General features: G+C 44.0%; 1 protein-coding gene across 2 annotated transcripts; it reads left to right on the forward strand.

The window, feature by feature from the left end:
• Window positions 1–1,453: 1,453 nt before the first annotated feature.
• sec63 (SEC63 homolog, protein translocation regulator) lies at window positions 1,454–22,006 on the forward strand. 2 transcript variants are annotated; one of them, XM_062551219.1, is made up of 20 exons: window positions 1,454–1,715; window positions 3,845–3,944; window positions 9,003–9,117; window positions 9,286–9,398; window positions 10,236–10,297; window positions 10,439–10,497; window positions 10,837–10,887; window positions 11,095–11,203; window positions 11,484–11,578; window positions 12,016–12,151; window positions 12,343–12,435; window positions 12,675–12,820; window positions 13,439–13,586; window positions 13,899–13,981; window positions 14,455–14,519; window positions 14,867–15,041; window positions 16,537–16,695; window positions 17,121–17,321; window positions 17,791–17,895; window positions 18,180–22,006. In XM_062551219.1, exons 1-20 carry the CDS (start codon window positions 1,592–1,594, stop codon window positions 18,312–18,314), a joined length of 2,274 nt encoding a protein of 757 aa, XP_062407203.1. In that variant the 5' UTR covers window positions 1,454–1,591; the 3' UTR covers window positions 18,315–22,006. The 2 variants fall into 2 exon arrangements, with proteins under 2 accessions (XP_062407203.1, XP_062407204.1); XM_062551220.1 differs by having other exon boundaries at window positions 1,455–1,715; window positions 14,455–14,520; window positions 14,871–15,041.
• The last annotated feature ends 863 nt before the right edge of the window (window positions 22,007–22,869 follow it).

Consider the following 22,869-nt stretch of genomic DNA (forward strand, 5'->3'; position numbering starts at 1 on the left):
GGCAAAGATCATTCAGTGCTTCTGCAAATGAGAAGAACCAATTACAGTACTGACAGGCAGACATTGAAGTATGCAAGATCAAGACATACCAGACATAGCAAGCAGAAACTGAGACATTTACCGCAAAACGCCCCCAGGGGAAAAAAAGCAATCTAACCCTCCCTGATAGAGTAAGACTATAACCCTTTAAAGTATAGACACAGTGTAGGAATCCCCCTTTTTGTCAATTTCGTATCGTGTGCCCATTTAGGGCAGACGAGTGAGTGATGGTAATTTTGTTGCCACGGATGAATGAAGACCCAACAGGCAATGAAAAATCAGGAACAGAGTTTTATTACAATGATGCATCAAGGGAGAGGCAGGCAGCATGACTCCGCATAAAGATACAGCTGCTTTCACTGACAAGAAAATAGTCAGGATTTAGGTATCCTTCCAGGCTGACGGGAGATGCTGCGGCCCATCTTACGTTGACCACACTGAATCAGACCTTGATGAGTGCCAACCTGGCAATCTGGAGCAGATAGTTACTGACACAGGGGATGCACCATATGCAGAACAGTGAAAAACAGCCTATTCCCTTTATTCCCTCACTGTCTCGAAACACAACAGTCACTCAGGAAAAACACATGACAAAAGCATCAGGACATAACTTACTTATGAACACAAAAATAATTTTAAAAAGTATTCTAGGATTCCAGTACTCTCAGGAGGGTGCCCAATCCATCTAAAACCAGTCAAAAGGCTCATGTTCCTACCCAAGACAACATTAGTGGAATACCAGATGCATGCTTTGTGTTGCTTTAAAAAGAAGAATAAGAGTTGATATGGTCAGTTGCAGTTTGAACTTGAAGATCTTAAACCCTAAGGGCTTTTCATTCCATTATCTGCATGCTCTTTGAGGACTGATCATCATGTTAAACCCATTTAAACCCAAGATGAACACTATAGCCTAAATTATGCACAATGCTTCCTAAGATATTATGAAAACAGAAGTAGGCCTAACTTATTAAAGGGCTATTATTTTTCTTAAATTGACACATTATTGATGCAAAAGCCAGTAAAAATTGGCCTTTGTCTTGTTAGGACACACAAAAAAGCAAAGTTCAAGAGATCAAGCACTGTAACAATCTAGGTCACATGTCTATTCATCTGTAAAGAGCAACATCATGCATGTTCTGCAGTAAACAGGTATAAGCACAGGCACAACATCATGCGTTATTGTAACAGGGCCATTACAAAATAATAATTGCAAGGCTTGAAATTAGGGGGGGGATCTGCTCTCACCATATACATCAGACTGCTGTAAAATCAAAGTTTTTATAATGAGTTGAAGGACTCAAACTGTTTGCAGTTAGTACAGTAGTTGTCCTCTAGATGGCAGCATAGCGCGTTAGCAAATTGATGTTGGTGCGAAGAAGAAGAGAAAATCCAATTGCGCATGAGTACGAACACGTATGCTAGAGCCGCATTTTTTCTTCGTAGCTTGAGCTTCATTAGCCAGTTAGCAAGCCAACTGGACTACCTAGCTATTTGGGACTGGTAGGAAGCACTCAGCGGTGGCGGAGAAAGGGGACCTCAGCGCCGCTTCGAAATGGCCGGACAACAGTTCCAGTACGACGACAGCGGCAACACATTCTTCTACTTCCTAACGTCCTTCGTTGGACTTATTGTTATCCCAGCCACATACTACCTCTGGCCGCGGGACCAGAATGCGGGTAATGTTAAGGCCCGTCAACACTTGCTACACATCGTTAGCTATATGTAGCTACTTGGGAAGTTGTTAGCGGGGGGTAACAGTTAACGTTAGTATAAGTTGTCTATATTGCCTTACCTATTGGATAATTCTATTATTTTGCACTGAACCTCCATTTTCCCTCAGAAAAACATGTTTCTCTGTAATGTTTGTGCATAGGCCTGTTTGAAAGCTGCTTCCAATCAACGTTAGTCACCAAGCTGTGAACAACGAACATTTAGCTAACTGTCAGCTGCAGGCTTTTACCCTCAACTAACGATACTGCGATTAAGCAACTTCGCCTACTGTCCTAGCTTATTGGTGGCTGCTTTGCCAAGTTGCCTGTTGGCTGCTAAGCTCCTTAATGGTAACAAAGTTTAATGCTTTGTGGTAGCCAGCTGGTTAGCTTTTCTACAGTTCGGCGTTATTCTAGTGCAACGTCATATTTCCTGACTATGTGACCGGCCAGGAGCTGTTGCGAGATCTACCTAACTGACCAACCAGCGTAGAATACATGGCACTAAAAATCTGTTGATAACTCGCGTAAATACATGCGTAAACAACGCTAGCTAGCCACTTCGGATGTGGCACTCTTGCCTCTTGCAGAGTTAACATTTTAACTAGCTGGGCAGTGTTAGGTGATGATGATATGCATGTTAACCAGTGCTGAGATACAGTGATGGGGTAATGGTCAACTTAACATGGTTGGATAAATATTGCTTCTTTATTTCAAACTGTCTGAAGCATCGGATACACACAATCAGCTGTAGTTACACGGTACTGTGTCGAAAGAATTTTTGTTTACGCAACGTCAGCGGGCTACTAGGTACAGATAACGTGGAGCCAGCTATCAGAACGGAATACAAACGCAAACGTCATCAGCTGATCAGTACCACCCATTATCCACATTCCCATCGTTTCTTGTTAAAAGAAAAATAAGACACGAAAACAGATTTCGATTGAATGGCAAGCAGCGAGTCTGTATTGATTGAAAAGTAGCATTTACAGGGTGGAAACAGTCAAGCAACGGCCCTATTCCAAGTTACCGTTAACACCTTCTTTTAATCAGCAAGTACATGCCAATTTTGACAGAGAGAAAAAAGAAAGATAGTGAAGTTCTTAACATTTACTTAAGTTGGCTTGTTGTAGTTGTTCCAAGTAAAGTATTATCATGAGAAGCTGCTGCTTCTCATTTGAGGAGAGTTATTGTCTTCTTCCACTAATTTATCTTCCTCTGACTGCATTTATTTGAGGTGAAACTATTTAAAGGCCTAACATTCTATTTATAACCTCTGCAGAGAAGCAGGCCACTCTTCCAAATCAAATTAAATCACACCAAATAAAGCAAAAACAATGCACCCGCTAGAAGGCTTGCTTACTCCATGTATATACTGGAAGAGCGGACTGTTTGCATTTGGTTTTAGAATGGGTCTCGGGGCCCCAGCTGTGGCGCAACTGGCTGGGGCACCTTCACCGCACGCCGGCGACCTGGGTTCGATTCCCGCTCCGTGGTCCTTTCCGGATCCCACCCCGACTCTCTCTCCTGTTCACTTCCTGTCATTCTCCACTATCCTATAACATTAAAGGCATAAAAGCCCCCAAAAAACACATTTAATGATCTGGATGATCTGATCACAAGTGGTCAGTGGAGACGCTTCCATGTTTGCATATGTGTCCAACGTGTACAGCCAGCGAGACCTTGCTGGTCACTTGTGTTTAGATTCTGTTGACTGCCAACGTCACATTCATCAGAGCTCTCATTGTACAGGACGTGTGCGTCTCCGACCACCTTGGCGAGTGGTTTGAGTGGTTGTTTTCACTTGTGTTTAGAACTGACTTCATGTGGTGGGATCACCTAAGACACATTTTAAAGAGAAAATTAAATGGGGTCTATGTGCCATGCTATTTGTCAACATGCCAGTATGCCCACCAGTTTGAACTATTAATTTGTACCAGACCGTTTTTCTTTCTGTCATGATGACAGACATTTTCAATTTAGAATGATGATATCCATGTTGTGGTGGGAACCAGTGTTTAGGGAAACTGTGCACAAACTGAACTTATCTGTGATCTAATAGTGTGTGTGCGTGTGTCTGTGTGTCTTGTCTGCAGAACAACTGCGGTTGAAATCTTTGAGGCGGGTACACGGACGATGCCTTTGGTACCGCCTCCGGGTGATGAAGTCACAGCAGAGCATCATCCCTACACTAAAGTATGTATTCTTCTAACACGCTCTCTCTCTCTCTCTCTCTCGCTCTCGCTCTCGCTCTCTCGCTCGCTCAAACACTCACACACATACCTCTCAGCTAATGGCCAAAAGATATCATTTTATCTAGCCCAGTGTTTCTTACCTGGTGGGTCGGGACCCAAAAATGGGTCGCAGAACTGTTCTGGGTGGGTCGCGGAGCTTTTATTCAAAATGCTACCTTATCAGATCTGATATTGTACCTTTATTTTAACAGGCTTTATTTGTAGCCAATGTCAGTCATTACCATGAACATAAGCAATGTTTATATGACCGGTCATGTTAGACATCATTTTGGTGGTAAAACGCAAATGTAATGGCAAACATGTTCCAGACAAGTATGTCTACAGGCACTTTGTATGTTACCATGTAGCTCACCATATCCGTTGGCTTGAACGCTAAATAAATATATGGGTCGCGAATTTATGAACATAGGAAATTGTATGTCCCAAAGCCAGACCAGTTAAGAACCACTGATCTAGCCGATATAAAGTCATATTAAGTTATGTGACATTGACGGTACTCTGATTTGTGAACTGTAATGTACATACCGTTATACACACACACACTTATTGTCTTAGCACTTAACGATTACACATACGATTGTTATCTAATGCTGCAATTTTGAGGAGCCTGTAGTGTTGTACATGCGTCATTATGAGATGTAATAAACTAATCTTGAATCTTGACGTGACTTGTGGAAGGGACCGTGCTGATCTCCTAGTGTTGCTGTGTGTACTGTGTTTGCTAGTGTTTACTGTCTTTACTAGTGCTAGTGGTGCATCATGGGGCTGATCTTCAATGTGACCCAGTTTTCTAGCCACTTAAAAACTCCTCTCGGGCTCCTTACATGTTTATACTCTCAGGAGTTTAAACTCTTACATGTTTGTATATGAGAGAGTATCGACTCTCCCTTATATGCACACACTGAAAGGTGTAGTACTGTAGATGAGCCAAAGACAAACTCCAGTATTACACAAAACACACACTCACACACACACACACACGGACGCGCACTCTCTCCATTTCTCTCCTCTCCCAGACCCCTCTTCTCATTTTCTGTTTTAATTGTATTTCCTCAGATTTTCCATCAATGGGTTTTGTTTCTTTTCATCCTCTACTCAGCCTTCCATCTCGCTCTCTCTTTCTTTCTTTCTCGCTCTCTCGCTCTCTCTCACCCCTCTCTCTCCCTTCCTCAGTTCCTCTCTCTCTGTCTCAATAATGTTTGCCATGGGTTTTTTGTTTCTTTTCACACACAGTTCAACCTTGCTTCTTTTTATCTGGCTTTCTCTCTCCCTCTCTCCCTTCTTTCCTTTCTCTCTCTTTCTCTCTCCCCCTTCCTCCCTCCCTCCCTCCTAGCTCTCCGTCTCTCCGTAATGCATGCTGTGCTGTGTGCTCTCACAATTGTAGTGGTGATGCTGTCTGGGCTCGCTGGTTGCCATGGCAGCAGAAGCAGCAGAGCAGGAGGGTGTTGTGTTGACTCACAGTGCTGTTGTCCAATGGGAGCGCCTTATTTAGCTATTTGCTGAATGTTTACTATCTTCTCAATGCCTGTTAGTGAAGCAGCACTGTGTTTTAGTGGCTGTGTTGTTAGTGCTGCAATCTTAGACCAGCACAGAGGCTGTCCACACATTGTCCAGGAGCAGTTAGACGGCTCACAGATGTGACCTACAGTACCTGCCTCTCTCTCTCTCTCTCTCTGTCCCTCCCTCTCCTCTCCTCACCTCACCTCCCCTCTCTGTTTCTCTCTCTCCCTTCCCCTCCTCCTAACCTCACCTTACCGCACCTCTCTCTCTTCCTGTTTCTCTCTCTCTCTCCCCCTCTTCCCATCTCTCTCCACCTCTCTCATTCTTCTGAATTCTGTCCAGTCCAAGCCTATACTCAGTACTCCTCTTGTACTGCGGTGTTTGCTGTTTTGACCAGATTTGGTCGTTGTCTGTGTGGGTTTCTACATTGTCTCTATAAAATTCCTAGTTCGGTCTTGTTTTGAACCTGGCCAGTTTGGCTTCTGTCTTCTGCCCTCGGTCGTGTGTGTGTGTGTGTGTGTAGTGTCTGTGTCTAATGGTCTGTTTGTCTGTGCATATGCATGCATGCATGCATGCATGCATGTGTCTGTAGTGTCTGTCTGTCTCTCTGTCTGTCTCTCTGTCTGTCTGTGAGTCAGTCAGTCAGTCAGTCATAGAGGAGAGAGAAAGGGAGAGAGAGAGAGGCTTTTAGTCAAAGCTGGAGTTGTGGAAACCTGTGTGTGTTTCCGCTTTGAACTTTGTCCTGTTTGGTCTTTGATGCCGTTTTGGCTGGCTGGCTAGACGTCAACGTTTTTTCCCCCCTAAGAGCATTGTTGAACGACTACCTTCGCCAGGCCTATGTGTTCCAAAGACTACCAATTTGAAGCTCCTGCTCGCCACTAGGCTACGATATTGGCTCTCGTGAGGCCTAGTGGTTAGTCAACAACAATACTTTCGAAGAAACACACTTAAGAGAATGTGTCTTGGACAGAACAGAGCTGTGAGGCAGTATTGGAGTGTCATCTTAAAGGAACATGCCAAGTTCCTTTAAGGTTGCTATAGGTTGGTTCTTGAAAGAGCTGTACAGTAAGGCAACTGCTAGGCTAACACTTAACCAGAACCACTTGTGTTCAAATTTGGCAAACAGTGGCGAACATGTATTCTCTGAACAGTTACATTTGAACTATTTGCTGTTGATATTCCATTCTAACAGTAACTGCATTGTTGCCTTTACCAAACTCATCTCCAGTTTCACCATATGTTCGTGGAGAGCTACCTCCTCAGACTGCTTGAGATTGTTGTTCGCAAACATTTGTTGAAAACTCAAGGCTAATGGAAAACTGTTTGCAAACGTTCGTCTATGTTTGCGAATTTGAATGCACCTCGCATGCACAGAACAGTGAAGGATGTGTATCCTGTTATCTAACTCTGGGGTAGATGGCAAATAATCTCATTTCCCCAAGTTGGCATGTTCCTTAAAGTCAAACTTATGTGTTGATAAAGGTAGATAAGGACACTTAGGAGAATGGCTCAGTCCCGGACAGAACAGTCAGTATCTGCTCAGGTTTAGCTGCATGTGGTGCAATACTGGAGTGCCGTGAAACGGCTAATTTCTTTTTCTCTAACGTTAAATGAGGACATGGATACGGATTGGTCTGTCCATCCTGACTTTGTGCGTCTCGTGATGCATCTCCCGCAGATTTCTTTGAAAGCTAGCCGATACAGACGAAGCGGAGCAACGATTACATTGGCAGCAGTATTGATTTCCTGATGAAACAGGCTCATAAATAAAGCTGTAGTGCATGTCCTAAAGGCTGGAGGACACTTGTGCTACTCTGCTATTGAACTTTGACCTGTTTGCTTTTTTGCTGAAGTCACTGTGGCCATGGCAGTTGACTGATGCAGGGTACTGGAGGACAGGCAGGCGTGGGGACACCCGGAAGAGCATCTCTCTCTGTCTGTCTCTCACTCTCTCTCTCTCTCTCTCTCTGTGTCTCTGTCTCTCTCTCTCTCTGTCTGTCTCTGTGTGTGTCTCTCTCTCTCATGTTCGTCCCAAAGGCTCCGAGCGTTGAGGGGTCGCTGGGTTGTGTCTTGGAGTCCAACTGCTGTTAATTAAAGCACATTTGATTTTGAAACACCATAAAACAAGTGTGCTTGAGTACAGGGCTATTATTTATGTGTGTGTGTGAGAAACCGTAATGAGAGAATTGTCTGTGTATGTGTTTGATGTCTGTTTTTGATTGTTCTCTGATGATTTGTGAAACCCGGACGGATCACATTAGAATCTTCCTTCCAAAGCGGCGTTAAGAAAGCCAGCTGGGTGACCCCATTCAGTGTCTATGATTCTCGGCCTCTATGTCTTGTGTTCTACTTTACTGACACTTTGTTATGTGCCACATATACAGTAATTTCTGTGTATTAGCCACGTTATGTATAAGCTACAGAACAGTGTTTTATGCAAGTTTAAAAAAAAAAAAAATGAAACCATATTAATACCATATTAATTGCCCTCGTGTATTAACCTCATAGCTGAAGATTTTTTTCAACATCAGTGTATTTACCGCGGCTAATAGTTGGGAAATAACGGTACTTTGTTACCCTCTATATGGTGTGTGTGTGTGTGTGTGTGTGTGAGTGATCTGCTAGGGTCAGACTCAGACTCTTAGGCCCTTTCTCAACCTCTCTCCTCGACGCTCAATCCTCCAGGCTCGTTCCCACTGATCTATAAAGAACACTGGATAGAAAGACTATCCCATTGTTGCCGCCCCATCATTTTTTAACTAGATCAGTGTGAACGAGGACCGAGGAAGGAAGGGAGGATAGGTAAATAGACAAATGAGAGAGGCCCTTAGAGTGATGTATAGGTCTTCATCAAAGAGCACCTGTACCTGCAGTGCTGTGTGAGCTTCCAGTTACGCTACGCTACGCTACTTGGATGCCTGCTGCACCTGCACTGACCCCAGGCAGACTAGAAGGCATTGACCGTAAGAACAACTGACCTGCACATCATGCTATTGTGGTGCCTGTACTGAGGTTCCCCCTTGACTGCATAGGGGTTTTTGGGTGCCTTGTAAAGCAGTACTGTCAATGCAATATGTTGTTGTGATGACGGACACACACACACACACACACACACACACACACACACACACACACTGTGTGAAGGGGTCGTTCAGGTCACTCGCTCATGCCGGCCGGACTTTGCATAATCCATCGCTCCACATCATAGCAGCTCAGCCAGCTGCCACTGGAGCGTCGTTATCATGGGATGATTTGTCGCCGCTGGAGAGGTCAAGTGTGTTTTTCTGATCTTGTCACCAGATTGGTCACACAGCCCTGCACTCATCTGGCTTGATTTTGTCTTCCATTTCCTCATGTCCTTGTTCTTGTCAGGAACAGATGTTATTGTGAAGTGTCTCTTCTTTTTTCTCTCTCCTTTTATATTGCCAACTATAATGTAACTATATCTAGGAGTGACGAGACTGATGTTTTGTTTGTTTGTTTGTTTGTTTGTTTGCAGAAAAGTGGTATTGCTGCTGGGCTGGGCTGTCTTCCTCTTGCTGGCATATAAAGTGTCTAATCTGGAGCGGGAGTACCATGAATACAACCCCTTTGAGATCCTGAAGCTGGACCCGGTGAGAAGACCTCACATAGCGACACACTCTCTCTATTTCTGTTTTTTTTTTGGAACTTGTGCCTGTGTCTGTCCTAGTGATTTGTGTCCTCTGTAAGCTCTGTTGAATTATCATTCATCCCTGTTCACTTCTCTCTCTGTGTGTGTGTGTGTGTGTGTGGTCTCTCAGAGTGCGTCCATGGGTGAGATTAAGAAGCAGTACAGGGTGTTGTCTCTGAAACATCACCCTGACAAAGGAGGAGACGCCGCCACATTCATGAAGATCTCCAAAGCCTACTTGGCGTAAGACCTCTTACACACACACACACACACTTGTGCGTAGACATCACATCCTCTCTTACATGAAACCACACAAAAACACACACATTCTTTCTAAGCTCTTTGCATACACAGAAACCCGATATTTAATTTAGTTTAAAGTGTATGGTCCCTTTAACTGTTTATAAACAGTGGTGGATGTGTGCGCAGCATGGAGCTGGAAGTTTGTATGCAAAGGGATTAGCCAAAAAGCGAAAGATAGCGAAACCTACCTGAACACGCAACAACCAGACATTTTAATGCTAGTTACACGTTTTAAAACGTTGTACTTTCCTCTTCCTCATCTAAATCAATCTGAATAGAACCTTTTTATGGAGAGCTTGTTGGTGGTTGTGAGTCTATGGGGCTAGATGGCAAAATTATTGTCTTTACTTGCTTTTCATCAAAAACAATCAAATCAAAAAATCTAAAACTTCACATCTTATTGTAGTTTTCACAACTACAGTATGGACTTTCCGTGAGAAGTGAAACAAACAAATACCTACTATATGTCCTTTCTGTATTTATCGGGTGGGCCGATGGTCAATTCTCTGGTCTGAATGAATGACATCACATCACTTTTGGCTCCAGCATGCATGTGCAAACATTTTCATTATGTAGGCAGTAAAAGGGTCAATACACTACTACTGTACTATGAAAGATCTTCACAAGAGGTTTGACTGTTTGGAGTGAGATTCTCATAGCTGTGCGACAGACGGTCTCTCTTCTCCTCGCTGCAAGGAAAACACTCTTGTGGCTAAGTTGCCACTCAATTCTCCTGAAACAAATGTGTGTGTGTGTGTTTTCTTTGTCCCCCTGCAGGTTAACTAATGAAGAGGCACGACGAAATTGGAAAGAATACGGGAACCCAGACGGCCCAAGAGGTATGGAGAGCGCATGATTTGAGTCTAGTTTCGTCTGTTGAGTTATTTGTACGTATTTAAAGATTAATCTCTGTTATTTCTCTCTCTCTCTCTCTCTCTCTCTCTCTCTCTCTCTCTCTCTCTCTCTCTCTCTCTCCTCAGCGTACACCTTTGGTATTGCTTTACCAGCCTGGATTGTCGATCAGAAGAACTCTATGCTGGTATGTGATGATCTCCCACTGGCTTTTGCCAATCACACAAACTTGTGACACTCAAAATATCACTATATAATATTCCAAAATATTTACTTTGTCATGATCTATTAAGTTATACTATATATGTAACAAATGAAAAACCCTTCTAGTGTATTGTCCTCTGCAATAAAGCAAAGTAGAATGTGAATAAAGCATTGATCATATCGTGCAGCATGCATCTGACAATTTTTGGATCTGTGATTCTTCCCCTGTATCAGCATCCAAAAGAAACTGTATTAAAGTGTAAGTGTGTGTGTGTGTCTCTCTCTCTCCCTCTCTCTTTCTCTCTCGCTCTCTCTTTCTCAGGTGTTGCTTGTGTATGGGCTGGCCTTCATGGTCATTCTGCCGGTTGTTGTGGTAAGTGAGTCCTTCTTCCCCTCTGCTGCAGGTGGCCTCGCTGGAGGGACATCTGTTCTGGAGGGCAGAATATATTAGACAGAGGGACACCTTACATAAGGAATGGCACTGCAGCAGGATTATGCAAACCACTAACTGTGACTTACAGTGACAAAGTTTTTGTTCTGTCCTCTGTGTGTGTGTGTGTGTGTGTGTGTGTGTGTGTAGGGGACGTGGTGGTATCGGTCCATCCGTTACAGTGGAGATCAGATCCTTATCAACACCACGCAGCTTTTTATGCACTTCATGTACAAAACACCTAATATGAACATGAAACGTGAGTATGGTTCGCATGCATTCATTCCTTTCATACACACACACACACACACACGCAAGCATGTCAGAATCCTCACAAACATACATGCTCATGAGCAACACACCTCACATACTGTACACACCCCACCGACCTACACGCAAACATGACGATATTCTCACACGCAACCATGTCGATGTCCTCACTTACACTCATACTTGCATGCTTAAGGAGAACAGTCTCTTTGAAGTGGGGTGTGTGTGAGAACGTGTATCACTCACTGGCTGTTGTTGTCCTTTTCCAGGGTTGGAGATGGTTCTCACAGCTGCGTTTGAGTTTGACCCTCGCAGCAACAAAGAAGCAGTCAGCAGACCCACTGACAACATCGAAGTCCCACAGGTGTGTGTGTGTGTGTGTGTGTGTGTGTGTGTGTGTGTTCTCCACAGGTACCTCTCCCTTTCAGTTGGGTGTGTGTGGTAGTCCTACAGGTACCGCTCCATTTGAGGTGTGTGTTTCTGTCTGTCTTTGAAGGAGGGGGCAGTGGGAGAGGTTTTACTATACATTTGGCACAGTATTGCCTACACTGTCCTCCAAGTGTACACACTGACTTCGATGCGCAGTTGTTGTTTACACAGCCTTTTAGGTAATTAAAAACACCCGATGGCCAAGCTCAAACCAAACTGCTGGCTGCCCTCTTGCTTACTATAAATGAAACGCCGGACGTCAGCTGAAAATTAAAGAATAACGGGGGTTGTGTCTTTGGGAGTGTTCTAACTGTGTTGTTATTACGGAGAATATCATCTGATGTTGTCTTCGTGTGTGTGTGTGTGTGTTAGATGATCCGTGAGCTGGGGAGTGTGATCAACGTGAAGAAGAAGGAGCCTCCGTTCTGCTACCCATACAGCCTGAAGGCCCGTGTGCTTATGCTCGCCCAGCTGGCTCGCATGGAGGTGTCCGAGGACATTGAGGAAGGTGGGACCACACACACACACACACACACACACACCCATACACGCGCGCTTGCGAACACATAATCCAACATGAAATTGCATGCATACCCACACAGACTTGAAAGCACATACAGCACAACTATGTGTTGATGACACACACACACACACACACACATGCCTCTTGCTAACAAACTTGTGTGTGTTTTGGCGCAGACCAACGGTTTGTGGTGAGGAAGTGTCCTGCCCTGCTACAGGAGATGATCAACGTGGGCTGCCAGCTGACCATGATGGCCAACAGTAGAGGAGGTAACACACACACACACACACACACACACACAAATACAAATAAATTAAATGGGGAGGTCAACAACAAAGTAAATGCATGTGTAAGACTGTGTTAACATTAACTCTGAAGACTCAACAGTGTCTCTTTATGTGTAGGTATGTGTGTGTAGGGGGTTGTTGGTGTCCTTAGAGATCTGTATGAAGCTGTCCCAGATGTTGTGTACTTATCTGTGTGTGTGTGTGTGTGTGTGTGTGTGTAGGTGTGCATGCTCCTCGGCTGGTGTCCATAGAGAACTGTATGAAGCTGTCCCAGATGGTCGTTCAGGGCTTACAAGAGGCCAAGTCCCCGCTGCTGCAGCTGCCTCACTTTGAGGAAGAGCACCTACGCTACTGCATATCTAAGAAGGTACGCACACTGTGTGTGTCTGTGTGTGTCTGTGTGTGTCTGTGTGTTTGTGAGATTGAAGAGTAGAGGAGGAAATGTGCATGCTATGTCTGTGTGTGTGTGCAATCAAGGAGCATATAAGTCACTGCACCTACAAGAAGGTTCACAGCGTGTGTGTGTGTGTGTGTGTGTGTGTGTCTGATCAAGAAGTACCTACGATGCTGCATCCCCAGGAATGTACTGTCTGTGTCTGTGTCATCTGTGTCTGTCTGTGTGTCTTGATGATGGAAGAGGAGCACTTGCTTTACTGCGTGTCTCTGTGTGTCTTCATTTAACAATGAGGGGAGTTCCTGCTCCTTGGCTGGAGACACATTAGTGAAAGTGACTGTTATTGCTCTCATTACCGTTATGTTACGCCTTGAAGTATTCCTCCAGTGTTCTAAATCCCCTCTCTCTGCCCCCCCCCCACCCTCTCTCTCTCTCTCTCTCTCTGTCTCTCTCTCTCTCTCTCTCTCTCTTTCTTTCTCTCTCTGTCTCTCTGTCTTTCATTCTTTCTTTCTTTATTTCATTCTGTCTCTTTCTTTCTTTCTCTTTCTTTCGTTCGTTCGTTCGTTCTCTCTCTCTCTTTCTCTCTGACAGTATAAGGTGCGCAGCCTGCAGGATCTGGTCAGCATGAAGGACTCGGAGCGCAGGAACATGCTCCGTTTCCTGGGCGAGGAGAAGTACGACGAGGTCCTGTCTGTCCTGGGCAGCTTTCCCCACGTCACCATGGAAACCAAACTCCAGGGTGAGTGATCGTAGACTTGGGACCCTGTGAGGTCCTCTCTGATCTACGGCTGAAATGAAATGAAAAGAATGCTTCCCATAATATCTACAGTATGAATACAGGAAGGAGACTAGTCTCTTGACTAATAGTGTGTGTGTGTGTGTGTGTGTGTGTGTGTATGGTAAGCCTATTCGTATTGGTTTGTGTGTGTGTGTGTGTGATATTCATTCCCAATACCACATCTGCTTTTATTCTCAAACCTATTTCATTACAGCATGTTGGAGTAAGTCTCTTACAATGTGTATATGTATGCTTGCGTGTGTTTTTAAACAGTTCTGGATGATGAGGACAGCAGTAACATCACAGCAGGTTCCATCGTTACGGTGACCGTAACCTTGACGAGGAAAAAGATGTCGGTATGAATTTCTCTTCTGCTGTTTTGTTCCAGCATGTTTGCCTTATTTGTCACTCTGCCTTTGTGTGGTTTGTTTTTGTATGTGATGTTCTGAGATGTTTATAATGATCTTCCCCTGCGATCACACACGCAGTCACAGGGTATGACCACCAGAGGGAGTACTCAATGATTTAGATTAAAGTTAGCAAACACATGGAGCCCTTCTCAACCCTCTGTCCTCGGTCCTCCGGCTCGCTTCCACTGATCTATAAAGAATGATGGGACGGCAACAATGGGATAGTCTATCCAGTGTCCTTTATAGATCAGTGGGAACGAGCTGGAGGACCGAGGACAAAGGGTTGAGAAGAGCCCATGCACACATGCACAAACTTGAGGAACCCTGCACAGATCTTTACTGTGGCTGATTTTGTTGTTTTCTGTGTGTTTGTGTGTGTCTGTGTGTGTGTGTGTGTGTGTGTGTGTCTGTGTCTACAGGAGATGTTTGAGAAGGAGCAGGCCACACAGCCAATGGCAACAGAAGAGGCATCTCAAGAGGATGCAGTAAGCTCTTTCAGATCAGCCTTTACAGACCATCGTCACTCTCTCGCTCTCTCCTTCCCTTCTCTCTCTCTCTTTCCCCACCCTCTCTTTGCCTGTCTCTTTCTTTCTTTTTTCTTTCTGTCTTTCTTTCTCTCTCTCTCTTTCTTTCTCTCTCTTTCTCTCTCTCTCACACCCTCCCTCTCTCCTTACTCGCTACATCCGGTCCATAGGGTTAATGCACATACGTGTGTGTGTGTGTGTGTGTGTGTGTGTGTGTGTGTGTGCCAGTGCCAGTGCCAGTGCCAGTGACTTGAAACATCACATACCAACTTGAAATAATTGTGTGTGTGTCTGTGTGTTTTGTTCAACAGGGCGACGCCAGCAAAAACAAAAGTGTCAAAGTTTGGCAGAACAAGAACAAAAGCACAAAGAAAGCAGCCAAATCCAAAAAGAGGAAGCCAGCGCCCAAGAAGAAGCCTGCACCTCCTCACCAAGCTAAGGGGGACAAGCCCAAACAGGCCAATGGGAACGTAGCAGGAAACGTGAGCACCAATCAGTCTCTTCTTCTACACCTACCATAGAAATCATTCATTCATTCATTCATTCATTCCAGAGATGCATCATTTTATGCAGTAGGCTCTTAATGTAGTTATGTTTTAATTAGGCATGGAATTGAATCTAATTCAATGACATTTAATTTGCCGTGAGTAATTACGCTTCAGAATTTTAATTAGAAATTAGCATTCTCGGTGTACACTGCCTGTGAACGGTGGGTGTGTAAGGGGCGGAGATCAATTAACACTTTTAAATGTGTTAACTGTCTTTTGATGACAATGGGAGATTGTATTAGAAGATAGCGGTTTGGATGGTAGGATGAGATGAGGAATATTGAACGTGGTGTTCCTTACGAAATCGCTGCATGTCTAAGTGGCCACACTGTCTCCGGGCATTCAGATACACATGGGAAGAGGTGTCCTATGCGATGCAGGTTTTCACTGGGAGAAATGGGACTGATTGATCATATTAGTGTAACTCTGATGCACATGTGGTCTGTATACATTTGGTCGATCATTTTTAGAATAACTGTGAGAAATGCAACTAATTGATAGGTTAGGCAAAATCAGATTTGGTTTTAAGCACAATTTAATGTCTTGGCTATTAGATGTAGAATTTTTCAACTGTGAAGTCATTATCACAACCAAGTCATTGATCATTGGTTTGTTTGTTAATTTGTTTTTCTTTTTTTTATGGCAAATGAGGACAGTCTTCAACCAAAGTAATATGGCAAATGAGGACATAGTCTTCAACCAAAGTAAAACGCCCTAAAAACAGAACCTGCTCAACGAGTTCACGAGATTTTAAGGGCTTAAGTATAGGACCATTTCATTCCTCGTAATTATGCCTGCCGCACTGGCGATATTCTCTTTGAACATGAAAGTTGGGTAATCTGTTTGTGTTAAGGACAGAATATCTTTTTGGTTTGGCCAACAAAAAAAAGTCTCGCGGCTGACTTCTGATGTAATTAATGGTCTCTATTTCGACTGTTGACCTATTTGTCCTCTCTTGAGGCATTGTGAACATACAGCTGGCAGCAGGCTCCTATCATCACCTATGACTTTACAGTGCACAGTCCATCACCTCTGTGGTGGTGATGGCTGATCTGGTGACATTCCACCACGGTGAAAAATAAAACTATTCACAGTGTTTAATTAGCCCAAATGATCATTTTATTATCTAGGTGCATTTCAAAGATATCTTTTATTTTGAACTGTCAATATATTAAAACAAAACCGTGACCAAATATACACAGACCATTGGAGGATAAAACTGTATAAACATGTAAATAAATCCATATGGAGCCATAAAAACCTCAGAGTATGCGTGACTAAACTTTGTTATTGCTCCCCAGAGAGAAGTCGTATATTGTCCCTTGTCGGGCTAATCCGTAGCACTTTGTCTGTTTGTTTGTTTGTTTGTTTGTTTTTTTGTTTGTTTGTTGATCTGTTGTGTTGTGTTGTTTGTTTTGTGTGTCCTCAGGAGATGGCACTTCCGAAGGAGGAAGAGGAGGCGGGCTCAGACAAGGGCAGCGAATCAGACGAGGGCGAGGGCAACAAGGACTCAGGCAGCGAGAGGGAAGACGAGAGCGACAAACAGAGCGACACTGAGGCTGACGAGATCGCCGGCGACGACGAAGAGGTGTGTGTGTGTGTGTGTGTCGTATGAATGAATGTATGGCAAAAAAGGCAAGCACAAATAAAGCTGCTCTTGCCCAAGCACTAATGTTTGAGTCATTTTTAAATGTGTTTTATAGTCACCAATTAACTAAAACTTGACTTTCAGAAATCACCAGTTATCACATCATAATGGCAATATCTGTGAGAAACATCGCTATTAGATGTATTCTCCAAATCATTCAATCTTAGTGTTCAGACATGAATGCGTGTAAGTGTAGTGTACAGATACTGTGTGTTTGTGTGTGCATGTATCCCATGCGTGTGTGTGTAAACTCTGTCAATTCTGCTATGTGTGTGTGTGCACATGTCCGTGTATGTGTGTAAACTCTGGTGTGTGTGTCTGTGTGAATGCGCGTGTGTGTAAACTGTGTGTGTGTTGCGTTGCAGGAGTGGGAGGCTCTGCAGCAGAGCATCCAGAGGCGGGAGAGGGCCCTGCTGGAGACCAAGTCCAAGGTGACGCACCCGGTCTACAGCCTGTTCTTCCCCGAGGAGAAGCAGGAGTGGTGGTGGCTCTACATCGCCGACCGCCGAGACCAAACACTCGTGTCCATGCCCTACCACGTCTGCACCCTCAAAGACACCGAGGAGGTAGCCGTGTGTGTGTGTGTGTGTGTGTATCTATGGATATGTGAGTTTGTGTGCTCATGTGTTGCATCTTTATCTGTGTGCGTGTGTGTGTTATTTGTTTCAGTCCTCATTTCTGCCTTTGTATGCAAAAGTCCCACTCAACCATCCAAAAGTGTGTGTGTGTGTGCGTGCGCTCGCTCTTGTGAAGGTACCCTTTCATGAGTGTGTAATCGTATGACTAAGTTCAAGTCTGACGTCCAAGCTCCCCGTAACACATTTTTTAAGTGTGTGTGTGTGTGTGTGTGTCTGTGTGTGTGTCTTGTGTGTCTCTTTGAGCTGATTCATAGCAGCTTTTCCTTGGTCAGTTGCTAGGCAACCTCCACCTTATTGTTTCTGCTGTATTGAAGCAGTGGTACATTTTTAAAAGTGTCATTTTTTTGCATGCGCGCTTGCATCACTGACGGCATCCTGTCTTCTGACGTGTCCTCAGGTCGAGATGAAGTTTCCGGCACCTTCTAAAACGGGGAACTATCAGTACTCTGTCATCCTGAGATCGGACTCCTACATGGGCTTAGACCAGATCAAACCACTCAAGGTGAGCTCATGCTCTTACTCAGGCACACACACCTGTGTGTGTGTGTGTGTCTGTGTGTGTGTGTGTCTGTGTGTGTGTGTGTGTGTCAGTAAGTCCATTAATCAGTCAGAACAATTAATCAGTTAGACAGCATACAGATTTGTGTATTATTCCTATGAAAACTTCAGTGAGATTTCAGAGAGGAGTTTACAAAAAAGCTGTTTTTAATATTGGTGGTGTATGGTTCTCTCTCTCTCTCTCTCTCTCTCTCTCTCTCTCGTGTGTGTGTGTGTGTGTGTGTATAGTTGGAAGTTCATGAGGCAAAGGCCATGGTGGACAACCACCCCCAGTGGGACATCCCGGACACGGAGGAGGAGGAGGAGCCGGACGACAGCGACGGCATCGAGGAGAGCGAAGAGGAAGAGGAGGACAATGACTAAACACATAGACCCACACACACACACACGCGCGCACACACAGAGATGTGTTCAGAGACGCATGTCTTTGGAAGCGTACAGAACTAATCCTGCCATTAGTCACACACACTCGCACACATACATACATACACACATACACATACATATGTACACACCAGACACACATTGTGTGTCAAGGATACAGACTGCTTTTGTATATTCACACATTGGCTGACGTGCTCCAACCCCACTTACACACACACACACAAACACAGACACACGCACGCACGCACAGAACGTCACCAATACAAAATGAACTCAAAGCCTCCCAACATGCTCTTCTTCTGAAAGCCTGGAGTGTCCATTCCTTCCTCCACATCACAAACCACGCCCACCTTAGACGCTCCCACCTTACTACCTGACACCACGCACACACACATACACACACACACCATCCAACAACTACTCGACCAAGGAACTGGACTTGTTTTGATAAGATCCACAGTAATGGCCTCACAGCCAGACACTAACACACTCACACACACACACACACACACACACACACTGACAGACATGTCTCCAATAAACACCTCATCAGTAGCCCAGCTGGAGTCTCCGTTTGAGCCTTTGGGTGCATACAGGATGGCCATTTCTGACCTTAATTAGAGCTTTCTCATTCGCCATCTACTTGTGTGTGTGTGTGTGTGTGTGTGTGTATGTGTGTGTGTGCGCTTGCGTGCGTGCTGGTGAAAGTTGTTTGGGGAATATGTTTGCTTGTAGGGCATTTTCTCACTTTCTTTTTCACTCTCCCTCTTCTGTGTGTGAGGGGATGTGTGTGTGGGCGGGGGGGGGGGGGAGAATGCTGAGGCAAGCTCTGAAGGGGATGTGTGTCTCCCCTCCATGTGTGTGTGTTTGCTTCTGCAGACATCTTTGTGCGTTTTAGTTGGTAACGACCACCTAATGACTGCAGTGGTTTATAGTTATGGTCATTCAGAGTAGACGGATTCTCATAAATGAGTCCCTCTGTGTGCGTGGGAGTGTTTTTTTGTGTGTGTGTGTGTGTGTGTGTGTGTGTTAGGGGGATTATAAAAGGCTCTCACTCTGCACAAAGCATACCTAAGCTTTGTGCGGCACAGACTTTGTCAACATATCTCTTTACACCGCTATTTGTTTGTTTTTCTCTACCACCACTTCACACAACATTGGCGGAGACTGCGTGGCTGGTCAGCGAGACCTCTGGAGCCCAGTCTGTGGTCCGTCGGGATAGGTCCAAGCTGGACGCCCCCGGTGGAGCGGCGGAGCTTAACTGTAGTGTATTGAGTCGGGGTTGTGTCCGGTAATCGTTTCTTCTCTTGGGGAGGGAACGTGGTGTCGGTGTAGAGCATGATGATCAGTGAATGTAGAGTGGAGGCAGAGAAAGGGACGTTGGCGTCAGAGATTTTATTTTTTTTAGTTTTGTTGTCGTTTATTTGTCTTTCATCCGTGTGCTCTCTTCATTCTGTTTCTCTCTTTCAGTTCAGTCTCTCGTTCACATTCCATATCCCCCCCCCCCCCTAAACTGAGGCCTTACTCTTCCTTTGTGTTGTGTGCAGCTGGGGAGCGAATTTGCAGCAGAATTTGGGATTTTATTTTCCGTTATTGTCTCCGACACTTCTCTCTTCTCTCAGTTGTGTGTGTGTGTGTGTGTGTGTGTGTGTGTGTGTGTGTGTGTGTGTGTGTGTCTATCTGAGATCTTTGCAGCACCACACTTGTAGTAGTCAGTTAGTACATTTGCACTGACCTGTCTATTGCGATTATGATTGGAGTCTTAGCCCAATCGGACTAAACATCATTCAGATAAACTGAATTGAAACACTTTGATGGGGACAAAACCCCATGATCCGATTGGAAGTACAAAGAAAGCTCCAATTGAACAGATATGTCCAGACTCCCATCAGATTTCCGTTTTTTCCCAATATGATCAAACATCTATTTTGGCGGAAACCGTTAACACTTATACTACCACTGTGATTGTCTTTAACATCTCGTCCACAGCTTTGCCAATTATGACGCCGTCTTCTAAGATCTAAAACCAAGGTCACATATGCGCATCTGCGCCAAACAGAATGAGATGTGCACGTCACATGGCTATTCCGATCAGAATGATCGGATCATTAGATTATTATGCCATGCAAGCAGTAGGTGGGATGTCTTTAGTCAGAATGGTTTAAATTTGACTGAGCATAAATTGTGCATCTCACTTGGGACAAACGCGTCTGTCAAATACCATAACCATAAACAAGGCTAGTGTTGTTTGGCTTGGACTGTATTGGGAAAGCCTAGAGGCGTTTTAGTGTGTGTGTGTGTGTGTGTGTGTGTGTGTGTGTGTGTGTGTGTGTGTGTGTGTGTACACCATGGAGGTATTTTTATACAGTACTGCAGAGAATGAGGAAGTACCACCCCATGTTTTCCCTATGGTTGATAGGCTAGCTAATTCAGCCACAAATGTGCTCTCCTCTGCCCACTGAGTGTCTGAACTTTGACCCCCTGGTGTTTACTTTCTCTGTACATTTCCCCCAATCTCTGACCTGACTGGCCCATATATCTTTCTTTGATTGGTCCTTATAGTTCAGTTTCATGAGAACCCTGTAGTGTGAAAAGGCAGTGATGATGTGTGCAGAGCCAATAGGAAACAGAGTTCCTCTCTCTGATTGGCTGAGAAGTGAATTTTCTTCTTGGTTTCCTCCTCCCAATCGAAATGAATCAATTCATCTTTGTCGAATGTTCCCTCAAGGTGGAGGCTGTTAACTTCCAGATTTCGGCCTGACCACTTTGTTTTCTTAATTTCTTCATCTCCACAGCAATTATTAAAATGGCCCCTTTCTCATGCCACTTGCCCCAACACCTCACCACGTCATGAGAAGCTTGAACACACACACACACACACACACACACACACACACACACACACACACTGAATTGTATCCCTCCAATGTCTGAGACGGGACTAAAAATGACCGGCTCCCCTAGCTTGAAAGGACGTAAACAGACTCTTTCAACTAAACCACCATTTCATCCAATAAAATCTCAAATCTTCTGTTTTTTATTTGTTGTTTTTTTTTTACCACTTTCAATCTTCTGGAAAAAAAATATCCAGGATTCTCTTGCTGAATCCTACAGGCTTATGTATGTATTTTATAGATCTTTATGGAGGAAATGCCTAAAAAACATTTTGGTAGATGAAAACAAAACGTCAAACTCTTAGATAGGTTTTTCTGTTTTTGTTTGTTTGTTTGTTTATCATTTTCCTTTATTTTTAGAGTAACACTTTCTGTAAAGGAGCAGAAGGTTCTAATCCGGCTGCATATTATCACAGTATGTTCCGCACACACACACACATACAGTACATATCCAGCAAACAGGTCTACACAGGTTTTGTCCTGGCTGGATTTTATAGTGTTATTGATTCAAAAACAGAATGTAGCATCATCTTCAAGGAACTACAAGCTACACAATAGTCCCCAGAATACCAGTGGGAAAAACCCTGCTGCAACCTTAGCCTTCATACACATACACACACAGAAAAACACACACACTCTTACCGAGGCCGGAGAAGAATCCAGTTACCCAGTAATAACAATGTCTGCCACTTTTGTTTACAACAAAACTGTTATTGTAAATGGAAATAAATATATTATTTGTATTTAAATCATTTCAAATAAAAACTTTTAAAATTATCTTCAAAATGTGACTTCTCTTGAAATAAGGGTTGCATTTGAATGTTGTGGCCTTTAAAAAATAATTATCTGTAAAACACTCTGGCATTTCTGGACACATGGTAACGTATGGCTGGCAAGAAATGGGTCATTATCATATCTTTCCCTCTCTTCCCTGCTTAAGCAAGTGTGATCTTACAGTATGCTGTTAATAGAGAAATCAAGAGACTGTCTAGAAACAGTCGGTTTTTGTTGCAATTTGTGTAAGGTGACGTTAAAACACCAGTGTCTACAGGGATAAACTGCATAAAAAGCACTCAAGTGTAGACTGCATATGCCTACTTTACAGTCACACTGCATATTAATCCAAACATTTCTCACCGGGAATATCCCATTAGTGTCGTATAGTAGTAGCCTACCTCTTCTAAAGTAAGCTAGGCTATATAACAAACAAATAAACCTGGTCACTGCCAGGCAGGACACAAACATTAAAAGCCTTCATCACTATGTCTGCGTACAGAATGGCAGATTTGTAATGTGGTGTTGCGCACTGGTTTTTGCGCGCTGCTTGCATGCTCCTATTAGGCTCCGTCTTGAGCAGCGATGTTCATGGAAGTTCATGGAGGTGTTATGTAGCCTATTTATTATTTTTCACATCATATACACATTAAGGCTATCTAACCGTTGTGTCGTAAATAATAGGCCAACTGAAGAAGGAATGGCAATGGTGGGCAACACAACTTTGTACATAGTTGTGTTGCCCACTATTGCCATTCCTTCTTCACTTTTCTTTTTACATCTTCGTGAGGCAAAAACAAATAATATAGGCCTACCACGACAGATGATGTAGCCTATACCGACTTGTTTAGTAGACTTTTCTGTTG

Source organism: Sardina pilchardus, chromosome 12, assembly GCF_963854185.1.
Source record: "Sardina pilchardus chromosome 12, fSarPil1.1, whole genome shotgun sequence".
NCBI lineage: Eukaryota > Metazoa > Chordata > Actinopteri > Clupeiformes > Clupeidae > Sardina > Sardina pilchardus.

Excerpts from the sequence above, each read along its gene's own strand:
- sec63 (XM_062551219.1), top strand. The coding sequence starts at position 1,592 with ATGGCCGGACAACAGTTCCAGTACGACGACAGCGGCAACACATTCTTC. Across the intron at positions 10,298-10,438 it reads GAACCCAGACGGCCCAAGAG|CGTACACCTTTGGTATTGCT; the intron begins GTATGGAGAGCG and ends CTCTCTCCTCAG. Across the intron at positions 17,322-17,790 it reads CCCTCAAAGACACCGAGGAG|GTCGAGATGAAGTTTCCGGC; the intron begins GTAGCCGTGTGT and ends ACGTGTCCTCAG.